This window comes from Muscardinus avellanarius, assembly GCF_963383645.1.
Source record: "Muscardinus avellanarius genome assembly, chromosome: 7".
NCBI lineage: Eukaryota > Metazoa > Chordata > Mammalia > Rodentia > Gliridae > Muscardinus > Muscardinus avellanarius.
In genome coordinates this window covers 87,196,078-87,209,272 of record NC_137793.1, presented here as the reverse complement: position 1 = coordinate 87,209,272, position 13,195 = coordinate 87,196,078, and the positions used below count along the sequence as shown (strand labels likewise).

General features: G+C 50.5%; 1 protein-coding gene across 1 annotated transcript; it reads right to left on the bottom strand.

Moving 5' to 3' along the window:
• Positions 1 to 841: 841 nt before the first annotated feature.
• On the bottom strand, positions 842 to 2,757 carry MYOG (myogenin; the record flags this gene model as incomplete). Its single annotated transcript, XM_080698515.1, has 3 exons — positions 842 to 963; positions 1,451 to 1,532; positions 2,212 to 2,757. The coding sequence occupies 3 exons, from the start codon at positions 2,755 to 2,757 to the stop codon at positions 842 to 844; spliced, it is 750 nt and encodes a 249-aa protein (XP_080554641.1).
• Between the last annotated feature and the right edge of the window lie 10,438 nt (positions 2,758 to 13,195).

Genomic DNA, 13,195 nt, shown 5'->3' with positions numbered 1-13,195 from the left:
TGCCCCAGAGTGTCTGGACAGCTGTGTAGGAGGGGGTAGGGCTGCCGGTTACTCCCCTCCCTCTACATCATCACAGACATTCTTTTAGCAACCAGTCTTTATTCGTTTTTTAAAAAAGAAAATCCAAATAAGTTAGCAAAAAAATATATAAAACAATGGCAAAACCACACACAATGCTTAGTTAACCAAAGAAATCACCTCAAGAGTCCCCACCCCCCTTTCCTGCCTGTCCCCCGCAACTTCAGCACAGGAGACCTTGGTCAGATGGCAGCTTTACAAACAACACACACAACAAAACAGAACATAAAACCACTGGAAGGTTCCCAGTATTCACTGCAAAAGCTTGGCCCCCCAGGGACTTGGGAACAGAGTACTGTTCCTCACTCTCTCTTCTCTCTCAACTCAGGGCAGGCCCAGCCCAGCCCCTGACATCTGGAAGAGACCAGAACAGATGTGCACCCTTGTCCAGGTCAGGACATGATCTCTCAAACCGTTTCACTTGGGGGGTGGAATTAGAGGATGTGTTATGATACAAAGGAAGCTCCTGAGTTTGCCCCCTGAGCTGGGGGCATCCACAAGGGGGCGCCCTGGTCCCCTGCTTTATCTCCTTGGAAAGGGGGTGCCCTCTGCTCTAAGGAGTCAGCTAAATGAGGGCATCCATTCCCTTGCTGGGCGGTGTATTAACCTTGCATGGCTAGGAGGGGGGTAGTCTGGCCAATGGCAGCCCAGGGCTGTCTTCCTGGCAGTGAGACAGCCTGGCTTAGGAGGCCCCTGCCGCAGAAGTGGTGACATCTGTGGCCAGCTGGGGGGCTCACATGGACACCCAGCCTGGCAGACAATCTCAGTTGGGCATGGTTTCGTCTGGAAAGGCCACAGACACATCGTCCACGGTGATGCTGTCCACGATGGAGGTGAGGGAGTGCAGGTTATGGGCATCTGTAGGGTCAGCCGCAAGCAGATGATCTGTAAGGAGAAGGCAGGGATAAGGGTTACCTGGGCAAGGAAGAGATGAGACCTTGGGTTGAAACAAGTTTTCTAGGACAGATGGGGAAGCACAACTCAGGAGTCCTACTCCCTACCCCCTGCCTTCCCGTCCTGTGTGTGCACACCTCATTTCTGGGTGGAACCAGGATAGTGTGTCCTCAGAGACTGAAGCTGCCCTTTTCTGGGCCCAGTTTTTCAGCACTGACTCAGCAGTTCCCAGGGACCCGTGGGGCAGGGACCATTTTCTCTCCCACTGAGGTCAGTCGCCAGACACCAGTGGGGAGCTGCTGGTAGGGACCACTCCTTAACTGGTCAATGCTGCTGGGAAGCACAGGGTGTTCCAGCCCACCTCCTGGCCCTGGGGTCAGGAGGTTCCTGGAGAAGCCACAGGAAGGTGACCGGAGCAAGGAATAAGGTACCCGAGGGCTAGGGACAGAGGGGCTTGAGCCAGTCAGGCTTCACTTACTGCCCGGGTTGGTGCTGAACTCCAATGCACTTCCCCACTCTGGACTGCAGGAGGCGCTGTGGGAGCTGCATTCACTGGGCACCTGCAAGTGAGGGCCAAGGCCCAAGGTCAGGACACAGCCATCCTGGGATTTCTCTTTCACTGGTCCCACTGGGCACAACCGCAGGGGAGCTGGAGGGTCCCAGCGGGCACCCTCATCCAGAATGCTGACACTAAGAGGCCTTGCTTCCAGGCCTTTTCTGGTTTCCGTCCTGGATGATAATTCTGCTTTCACAGGACACCAGCGTAAAGGGGTCTCTGGCTTCCCCATCCCTGGGGGTAAGAGTGACCAGGCAGAGTATTTTCCCAACTCGGTGACTTCTGAGGCTTGTCAGGGTCCCAGTGAGACTGGCTGGGTGGGAAGCACAGCAGATTGCTTTTGGCCTGTTTGGCTCTGATTCAGGGGTGGGAATTAGTTCTCACCCTCACCCAGGCTGATTATGGACTTGCTCTGGATACCTTCTGCAGTTGGGTCGGTCCCACCCCACCCCACCCCACCCCACCCCACCTGCATCTCCCGTCCACTCACTGCCTTTAGTCTGTCTAGAAAGAGTGCGGGGGCAGCAGAGGTCAGCTGAACAACCAAGCTCTGACAAAGGAAGGGGTCCCGCAGCCCCTCCGGGCCCTGCCTGGCACCTGTTGTAACCTGCTGACAGCCCCTCCACAGAGCCCAGGTGCCTCCCTCTGGGCCCGGCCCTGGGCCAGGCGGACAGGCCACTTACCGCTGGCTGGGGCCCGCCCCCGCCCCGGTAGCGGAGGTCGCGCTCCTCCTGGTTGAGGGAGCTGAGCAGGGCCTGCAGGCGCTCGATGTACTGGATGGCGCTGCGCAGGATCTCTACCTTGGGCAGTCGCTGGTTGGGGTTGAGCAGGGTGCTTCTCTTCAGGGCCTCGAAGGCCTCGTTCACCTTCTTGAGCCTGCGCTTTTCTCTCAGCGTGGCCGCCCGCCGCCGGTCCACCGACACCGACTTCCTCTTACATACCTTACAGGCCCATGGCAGGCACTGGCCTGGGCAGTGCTCGGGGGTCCCCAGCCCCTTGTCTTCCAGGGGCCCCCGGGCCTCAGGGCTCAGGCTGAGCTCAGTCCGCTCGTAGCCTGGTGGCTCGAAGCCCTGGAGGTGGACTGGCAGGTAGTTTTCCCCGTCATAGAAACGGGGCTCCTGGTAGAAGTAGGGGGATGTCTCATACAGCTCCATGGGGTCGGAAGAGACTTGTTCCTGCCACTGGTCCCCAAGCTCCTGCAGCCCCTCACGCCAACTGCTGGGTGCCATTTAAACCCTCCCCGCTGGCATGGAACCAGAGATAAATATAGCCAACGCCACAGAAACCTGAGCCCCCCTCTAAGCTGTTGCTGCACATCAAGACGTTTACAGTGGATTAGATGTGATTCCCCTTCCCTCTCCCCACGGCCCCCACCCCACCCAGGCAGCCTACCCCTGGCCAGGGCGGCTCCTGTGCACGGGTCGGGAGGCCGTCGGGTGTAATTTGATTAGTTTTCATTTCTCCGCAGCCCCAGTGGGGCTGGGGAGGTGGGAGGACACATTCCCCCGTCATCTGCTCCTTTCAATTACTCCTCGCCGGGCGGCTTGCCCGCTCTCTCCTTGCTTGCCCCAAAGCAGCCTTGTGGGTGGAGGTGGAGGAGAAAACAAGGGGCAGGTTGGTTTAGGCTGGAAGGGGCCGTGAGAGTCCGTTTCTCCATCTCTCTGCTTCCTGCTAACCATACTGTGTCAGTCAGAGGAGACCCTTAAAGACCTCCCTCCCCAAAGAATGGGGCTGTTCCAAATTTGAGGCATGTGTGATTCCCTAGTGTCCAGACATAAGAAAGACTGAAGCTCAGAGGGGCAGACGGATTCAACTTGTGGGTTTCCAGATCAGCGTTGACCCTGTGCTTTCTCTTTGGTGTCATGTGGCTGTGGGTAAACTGAGGCAAGAGGGTTTTTTTTTTTTGCTGATCTTCAGTAGAGGTCAGGGGAAGTTTTATTTTTATTATAGCTGGTCAGAGTAAGGAATTTATAGTCTACACAATGCCACCTCCCTCCAGTGGCAAGGTCACAGCCACTATCCCCATACATAGTACATCCCATTTCTCTGTCCTCCTGTGTCATCTCCTCAACTCTGTTTCCTACCCACTTTGAACACCAGACTCTTCCTAACTCCTTAAAGTGGGTGGGAGTGGAAAAGGAGAGGAAACAGCCCCTCTCTCTCAGTTTACATCTCCCCTCTCCTGGACCAACCAGCTGGCTTCTTCTGCCTCTTTCTATCTGAGACATCAGTTTTGCATACATCATTCAGGTCTTCCATGCCAGGCAGAGGAGGGACTATTTAACCGTCAGGCACCTTGGTCACCTCTTAGTAGAGGCCGTGGGGTCTGAGAGGATTCATTTCGCACAACACAGCAGGCAGGCCTCAGACAGCAGCCCTGAATGTGGCCCAGTCTTAGGTCTGACAGGGATGTTCGAGGCAAGGTACCCCTCCCTCCACCTTGCCACCCAGTGGGCCACATCAAGTCAGCTCAGCCTCTGGTACCCGAATACCTGTCTCCTGTTGCTGCTGCCTGCTTTCTGCCGTGTCGCTGATGTGCCCGCCCAGTCTACTGATGTGCAGCTGTGGGGATCCTTGGGCTTTGAGCTGCAATCTAGGCTCCCCTAGACTTAAATCTGATCTATCCTGCTCTCCCTATTCCCATGGTGAATGAGACTAATCAGTTAAAAAGCAGCAAGGAAGTAAGAGGGGAGGGAATCGTGCAGGGGACTCGGGGAGGCTCACTGGGGAGGGACACCTGCATGGAGTCTGAAGAACTGGCTTTGCCTTCTCCCGCAGCCACAGCGAGATGCTGGGAGAGTGCTGCTGTCCTTTGGGTAGGAAATGTGGGTGAAGAGAGGCAGAGCTGAATGGTGAGAGAGCCCCAGGGAAGTCGAGGGGGAACAGCAAGACCCTAATTCAGTTCTTGGCTTTACCAGTGTGATAGAAACTGTGTTGTGGCTTCTAAGCCTTGCTTTGACCCTGACCAGCTGGGCTGAAAAAGAATCACTATTTCCAACCTACCTCCACTGAGGGAAGGAAGGCAGGAAGGGAAGGAAGGGATGGAGGGAGACAGGGAGGGAGGGAAGAAGGGAGGGAGGGAGAGAAAATAACCTTGCCTCAGTTCACATCCCAATCCCACATAACCTGAGAAAAGGAGTGACGCCAAAGTTCCTGTGGAAACCCAGGCATGGGTGTCTTCTGCCCTTTTGGGATCAGATCTGACTTTGCCCTCAACAATGTGTCTTTTCCCTCTACACTGGAAGCAGAACAGGCTAGTTCTGTGTGGCTTCCAGAGCCTGGCAATCTGGTTGGCGAATATAGATGCTGGACAGTGAGCGCTCAATTACAAGACGAGAGGGAGCTTTGCTAAACGACCGTCAACAAGGTGGCCGTGAACACTTACAGGTGAGAGAATCATCAAAGGGTGTTTTAGGAGTTTATCAGAATAGCAAAACTACCAGCGGCCAGGGCCTCTGTGGAGGGCTTGGGAAGGAGGACCATGCTGGGCAGGGTCTCAGAGAACAGGTAGGAGAGAGGGGAGTGGAGGAGAAGGAGACATCAGGTAGGCTGGTTTGTACGGAGCTCAGGGTTCAGGTAAGGGGGTGATTGGGGGTAACACTGCTAAAAAATGGAAGGAAGCCCAGCTGGTCATGGAAGGAGCTGGAAGGCAGGCAAAAAGGCCATGTAACCACAATGACAGACAGTCCAGGGGGGAGAGGGTGACGATCAGGGGCAGGAGGGTGGACTCCACCTGGAAAGGAGGCATGCTGCAGGCTCGCAAAAGGTGTGTGTGTGTGTGTGTGTGTGTGTGTGTGTGTGTGTGTGTGTTAGATACAGATAAGGGAATGGTTGTATTACATGAAAGGGCACCTGGCACATGGAAATACCTATTTCTTGCTTCGTCCTCTCCTGAGCCCCATGGTCCTCTCCCAGACCGTTGTCACTGCCTCCTGGGACAAAACTACAGGAGCAGGACTGGAGGCGAGAAACCTTTCTCCACGTGTGCACATTCACTGGGCCGTTCTTTCTCTCAAGAAGCCTGAGTGGAGCACCACGTCCCAGGTTCTAGGGTCACTGCAAGGAGCAGGATACGATCTCTCTGCCGTCAGTGCTCTCAGTTGAGCAAGGGAGACAGGACACAAAGCCTAAGGTAGCAAGTGCTAGGTAATTAAAAAAAAAAAAAAAAAAAGGCCAGAGAAAGTGCCAATTCAACCCAGAGAAGGAGTTAACTCATTCACTCCTTCCTCTGTTCAGCCCGCTGAGGACCAGCCCTGGGGAGGGGGCAGTGAAGAGAGGAAGCCCTCCCGGTCTGCAGCAAGCCCTGCCTGTGGCCTCACGGCTGCGCCTCTGACCTAACATGAGGGCAGGCCTGGGAGGTCAGGGTGACCTCCTGTGTCTGGGTCTCTACAAATCCGTGTGTAGGTGTGCTTGTGCCTCTCTGAGCAAGGTGGCCTGGGGACTATGTCAGGGCTCACTGTGAGACACAAATCTCAGGACTGAGACAATTAGGGTGACCCAGGAGTCTCTGACCTCTCAGACCCCCAGCATGGAGGCTGGTCCTCTACCCACCTCATTTTTCTCTCAGAGTTGCACGGTGGAAAAGCTGTCTAGGGGCCTGGTCTTCCTCCCCTGCACCCCCCTCTGCCTGCCCCCGGCTGCCCTCTGATGGATGGGCGCACATTGGTGCCAAGCACAGAACAGCCTTTGTGTTGCCACCAGCGGGGATCCATCAGCGCTAACCTGACAGCAGGGCGTCCAGCCTAATCCCCACCCCTGCCGTGCAGGCACATGGACCCCCTGCCCTGGCAGCAGCCTCCTCCTCCAGCAGCCCAGCTCTCTCCAGAGGCAGCCCTTGTTCCTAGCCAGGGCTCCAGGGCCGGCTCTTGGCTCCCCTCCCCTATCTTAACTTGACTGTCCATTTGCATGCTGGGCTGATCTTATTTGAATGGGAGCATTGGGTTTCAGAAATCCCCTTCACCTGCTCCCTGCTCCTTTCTTCTCCTTCTGTTGCACACTCAGTCATGGCTGTCTGACTTCTAGCCTCTTCCAGTCCCTGCAGACCTTGCAGGTGGACTGACTTGGGCTTCCAGGTTGCTTGGTTAAAATCAAAGCAAATTTCCCATTCTGGAGCTTCTTGCTTTGGGGAACAGAGAAGCAAGAGGGTCTGCAGAGGTGGGAGTCTCTGGCTTCTCCAAACAGCCCCCACCCCTTGTTTTCCTAGGCCGAGTGTCTGAGTATTATTGATAAGGACTAGATGGGTGTTGGTAATGTGTGTGCATTCCCAAGGACATAGATGCATAAATATGACAGGAAGTCAGCATTGCCTATCTCTGAACCCAAAGCTCTGCAGCAGAGTGAGGACAGATCTTAGCATCATAGAATGTGGGAGCTGCAAGGCCATCCGGAATCAGCTAGTCCACTTTCCTTTGCACATGAAGAAGCAGATGCCCAGAGAAGGGCTGTGACTTGCTCAAGGGTGCAGAGGACCAGCCTCAGGAGTTGTGAAGGGTGTGTGCTCTTGGGCAGCCTGAGCTGAGGCCCTGGGGCTGAATCCAGGTGCCCTCTCCCTGAGGCTGGTGAGGAAGGGTGCTGCGGGAGTGGGGGGGCAGACCCCCACTGGCAGACAGTGAGCAGACTGAGAGTTCAAATGGTGAGTTCAGGGGGGCAGCCGGAGACGTTGTGATGGAGACGGGAAAAGAGGAGATGCCAGGGAGAGGCCTGAGGGATCAAGATGGAAGGGAAGGTGAGGTGGAGACAGAGTGAGTGGCCCAGGGCAGAGAGGTGGGGTGAGGGGAGGACCTAGTCCAGGGGCCACATTGTTTCCATTGAGAACTGAGCATCTAGTGACCACTGGAAAATCCTGTCCCTGTCTGGAATCTGGAGCTCAGAGCCAGGATCACCCTTTAAGAATCTCTGGCTTTGGGGTGGTGGAAGGTGCAGGGCCTGGAGGCAGAAGAGATTGGGTCTGAAGTGAGTGGGGGTCAAGGAGAGGTGATTGGTGGAGACTCAGCAGAGAGCTGGTTTTAAAATAACCAGAGTAGGGGTCAGCGGAGCATGCGCAGTGAGAGCCTGGAGGCCTGGCTCCGGCGGGGCCTGTGGAAATATGGGTGAGAATTTCTTATGAGAATTCCATGAGAACAGGGCCTTTAGCTTCTAGTTAGGACAGATACTGCCAGAAAACTATGGGGAAGTTGTAGAAGGAACCCTAGATAAAGAGGCAGGGCCTGTTGCTGTCATGTCTCCTCTCTGGTTCTCAATTTGCCCATCTGTAGACCAAGACATTGGACTGCAGGATCCAGATAGCCCCCTTTCCCTGACTTAGCATGCGGGATTGGAGGGAGTGCTGATCGGGTCAGAGGAGGAGGTTGTTTTGTTTGGTTGGTTGATTTTGCAGTGCTGGGGATGGAACCCAAGCCCTTGCACGTATGCCAGGCATGAGCTCTACCTTGGAGCTGTGCTCCCCTCATCCCCGAAGGACTGTTTTGAGGGCTCTTTGAGCCTGGCCTCATCCTGAAGAGTGGACCAATAGGATCAGAAGGGGCCGTTCTTCTTGGGATATTTGTCCCATCTTTACTTCTGCTCCCCTGAAAGGCAACCAGGTGGTTCTCTGGACTCATTGCAGCCTATCTAGATGTGCTGGTGTATATTCGGCACACTCACCTCTGAACGCAGTCCACTTGCGGGTCCCCTTTCCCTGCAAACCATCCCCGGCTCCATCCTCCCTGTGGCTTCAGAAGCTCAGCACGCCGCCCCGCCCCTTCCACTCCCTGGGCTGCTTCTATTTCTGCCTCTTTGACAAGTTGTGACATATTTGGGAGCAGCTGCTGCCTGGGTGGAGATGCCTTTGCCTTCCTCCTGGCTCTGTCCTCTCTCTTCCCCAACTCCTCTCCCAGCAGCCACCCTTTCCCAGAATGTGCCCTAAGACCCTCCCTGCATTCATTCCCCTCTCTGGAACTCAGACATCCAGCTTTTCCTAGGTTTCTGAAGGGGTGGCCAAGGTTGTAGAATGATACAAAAAGTGTCATTTGGGACAGAAAGTCAGGTGGCCTGGGGTGGAAGAAGTTCTCTTTTGCCAAGCCTCGAGCTGTGTGATCTGAGGCATTTCCCCTAGGCTTCATTTTCTTACCCTTAAAATGTGGTTGGTGCCAGGTTTGGTGGTATACACTTGCAATCCCAGTACTTGGAGGGTTGAGACAGGAGGATCGCAGGCTTGAGGTCAACCTCAACAAGCAGTGAGATTCTTAGCAACCTAGGGAGAACTTGTTTAAAAACCAACTAACTAACTAACTAACTAACTAAATAAATAAATAAATAAAAGGGGTTGGGGGTGTAGCTCAGAGATACAATGCCCCTGGGTTCAATTCCCAGTACTGAAAAAAAAAATCATGCCTTTGTTCTAAGTTCCTTTGGCACTTACTACTTACCTGTGCTACTGATCCCATGACTGTTGTCTCCTCTGAGGACTTTATTTAATTGTTCCTCTCTACTGGCCTTTCTGAGCCCATACACGTGTGAAGTGTCTCCCATTTAAAAAAAAAAAAAAAAAAAAAAAAGCCTCTGTGTTTTCCATGCTGCGCTCTTAGCCATGGCTCTGTCACCAACTTTCCCTTCCTCAGAGAGGTTCCAGAAAGAGGAGTTTCAGGTTACTCCTTCCGCTTTCTCACCTCTCCCTGATTCATCTGCTCCTTGGCTTCCATCCTCTCTGGGTCACTAACGCTGCTCTTCCCAGTGTCACCAGAGACCTTCAGCAGGTGCAAACTCCAGAAGGTATTTCCCAGTTTGGGTCTTACTTGATTGGCCTGTGTCATCTGGCTCTGTTGATCAGGCCCTCCTAGAAACTCTCTGCTCTCAGCTCCATAATCCCTCCATCTCCCGTTCTTCTCTGATTCCCCCCCCACTTCTTCTCCTCCTCTCTTCTTTCTTTTCCTCTTGTCTTCTTTCTCTCCATAAGCTCCACCTCTGCCCACCTCTTAAGAGGATTTTCCTGTGTGTGTGTGTGTGTGTGTGTGTGTGTGTGTGTGTGTGTGTGTTTGTGTGTGTGTGTTACTGGGGATGTAACCCAGGGGTATTCTACCTCCAATCTACACCCCCAGCCCTATTGTTTAATTCTTTATTTTGAAACAGGGTCTCACTGAGTTGCAAAGGGCCTCACTAAGTATTAGCTGAGGCTGTCCTCAAACCGCAGCCCTCCTGTCTCAGCCTCCCAAAGGATGTTTCTATTCTTAGTCATCTTTTCCACAATCTTCCTTGCCAATCTCATTTTCTCATAAGGATTTCAACTACTATGTATATGAGTGTGTGGTGAGTGTTGGGAGTATTAATTGGTTAGAAGTGGGAGTACTGATTGTTCATGGAACTCAGACACCATGAGTAGAATTGGGAGGAACCAACACTATACTTCCAATTCTACAGTCTGCTCTTGATCTCTTCCTTGAGTTGCAGACCTCATATCCAAGGTTTTGGTAGCTAGCTCCACTTACATGCCTTTCAGGCTCCTAAAATTAAATATATCTGGTATAGAATGTATTCACTGTCTCCTCCATTCATGTATTCCTCTTGTGGTTGATTGGTGCCACAATTCATTCAATACTTGCTTACCATCTTTTATCCATACACATCCAATCATTCACCAATTTCCACAATCCATCTTAAAAAATTCCTAGACTCTCAAAGGGCCAGGAGTCCCGGGCATGGTGGCGCAGGCTTGCAATCCCAGCACTTGGGAGGCTGAGACAGGAGGATCACACAGGTTTGAAGCCAGCCCCAGCTACTCAGTGAGGCTCTCAGCAACTTAGTGAGACCCTGTTTCCAAATAAAATATAAAATAGGTCTGGGAGTATAGCCCGGAGGTAGAAGAGCCTCTGGGTTCCACCCCCAGTACCACAAAAAAAGAAAGAAAAAAACCCAAAAACATAGGACCAGGAATTGTTCTAGTTCCCACCAACCAGAGTGAACAGCCTCATTTAAGACATGGGTCATTTAACAGAGATTACAAAAAAGAGATCATACCTTAGTAATAAAGGCTACTCCAGATCTGCTTTCACAAAGCTTAAGTTCAGGGGGTTGGGGGTATAGATCAGTGTTAGAGCATTTGTCAAGCATGTGCAAGGCCTGGGTTTGATCCTAGTATAACACACACACACACACACACACACACACACACACACACACACACACACACAGCTTAAAAGCAAATGTCAAAAGCATCAAATTGGGTACAGAAGCACACACCTGCAATCTCAGTACCTAGGAAACTGAGACAGGAGGATCACAGGTTAGAGGTCAGTGTGCAATAACTCAGGGACACCCTGTTTCAAAAACAAAAATAAAATAGGGTTGGGATGTAGCTCATGGTAGAATGTCCTTGGACTCGATCCCTAGTACCTTCACTCTTTAAAGGATTATAGTAAAAATCTCTCAGTTGTGTAAAATTTATAATGACAGTCATCCCATCAAATATTAGTAGACTTGGCCTAGAGTGGCAGTGCTCAGCTGTCATCCCAGTACTTGGGATGAGACAGGAGGATCACAGGTTCAGGGACAGCCTCAACAACTTAGTGAGACTCAGCAACTTAGTGAGACTTTCAGCAATCTAGTGAGATCCTGCTTCAAAACAAAAAAATAAAAAAGGCTAGGGAATAGCTTGGGTGTGAAATAAATGCCTCTGGGTTCAATCCCTAGTCAAAAAAAAAAAAAAAGAAAAAGAAAAAAGAAAAAGAAAGAAAAAAAGAAATAGTGAAGGAGGAAAATAATGTGACCCATAATCAGAAGAAAAACCAGTTAATTGAAATATATCTAGAAATGATAGGGATGATAGAATTAGCAGTCAGGACTATTAAAATAGTTATTATGAATATACTTAATGTGCTCAAACTTAAAAACATGAACATAATGAAGAAATAAGTGAAAGCTCTAAAACAAAAATAAAAATTTCACTGAAAAAAAAAGACTGCTGAGCTGCCATAACAAAATACCATGGACTGAGTGACTTAAACAACAGACATTTATTTTCTCAGTTCTGGAGGCTGGGAGTTTGAGCGTAGTGTACCAGCATGGTCAGACCCTGAGGAGGCCCTCTTCCTAGCTTCCTTCATGCTCAGATAGCCTCCCCTTGACATGTGTATGGAGAGAGAGAGAGAGAGAGAGAGAGAGAGAGAGAGAGAGAGAGAGAGAGAGAGAGAAGGAGATGTCAAGTCAAGGTCTCTGGTGTCTTTTCTTGTAGAGGTACTAGTCCCAGGAGTCCAGAGCTCCATCCTCATGACCTTATTACTTCTCACAATCCCCACTCTCAAATACCATCAGATTATGGGTAGGCACTCAATATATGAATTTTGAGGGGATGTAAACAGTCTATAACAGGTTAATAGAAGATTTCATACTGCATAAAAATTAAGTATGAATACAAAGTCATAGAGACAATGCAAAATGAAACACAGAGAAAAATATTAAAAACAAAACAAAAAGAGCTTCGATGCCCTGTGCGGCAATACCATGCCAACTGGAGCAACACACATGTAATTAAAGTGCCAGAAAGGATAAAAACTATTGAAAGAAATAATGGAGACACATTTTCCAAATTTTATAAAAAACTGTAAATTCAGAGAGTTTAATCATTCAATAAAACCCAAAAGCATAAACAGAAAAAAAAAATGCCACCGCACATCATAATCAAATTGCTGAGAACCAGTCATAAAGAGAAAAATGTAAAAGCAGCCAAAGAAAAAGAAGTACATTATATAGACAGGAAGAAAGATTTAAAAATTGCTGACATTTTACCAGCTACTATGAAGGCCAGAAAACAATAGAACAATATCTTTAAAGTGCGGACAGAGCCGGGCGTGGTGGCGCACGCTTGTAATCCTGCGCTTGGGAGGTGGAGACAGGAGGATCGCGCATGTTTGAAGCCAGCCACGCTGGCCTAAGAGACCCTGTTTCCAAATAAAAATATAAAAAAATAGGTCTGGGAGTGTAGCCCAGAAGTATAAGGGTTTTCAGGAACCCCAGTACCACCAAATAAAATAAAATAATTAATAAAGTGCGGGCAGGAAAGACAACCTGTTAGCCAAGAATCCTGTATCTAATGAAAATAGCCTTGAAGAATGAAGGTGAGCTGGGCATGGTGGCACACACTTGTAATCCCAGCACTTGGGAGGCTGTGACAGAAGGCTCACAGGTTCAAGGCCAGCCTCAGCAACTTAGGGAGACCTTGCTTCTAAATAAAAAATAAAACAGAGCTGAGGATGGAGCTTGGAGACAGACTCCCCCTGGGTTCACTTCCTAGCACTACCACACACACACACACACACACACACACACGCACACACACACACACACACACACAGTAAAATAAAGACTTCTTCAGAGAAAGAGACAGGATTTATCACAAGCAGATCTTTACTACAAGAAATGTTAAAAGGTTTTTTTAGAAAGAAAAAAATTATACCAGATGGAAGCCTAGATGTACCTAAAGGAATGAAAAATACCAGAAGTGGTAAACATATGGCTAAATATAAAAAGACTGTTTCCCTCACTTAAAAATTTCCTTAAAAGATAGTTGTCTATTTAAGCCAAAAATATCTGGATGTGGTGGTACATACATGTAATTCTAGCTACTCAGGAGGCTGAGATAGAAGAATGGTGAATTTAAGGCTAGCCTGGGCAACTTAGCAAGACCCATTCTTAAAA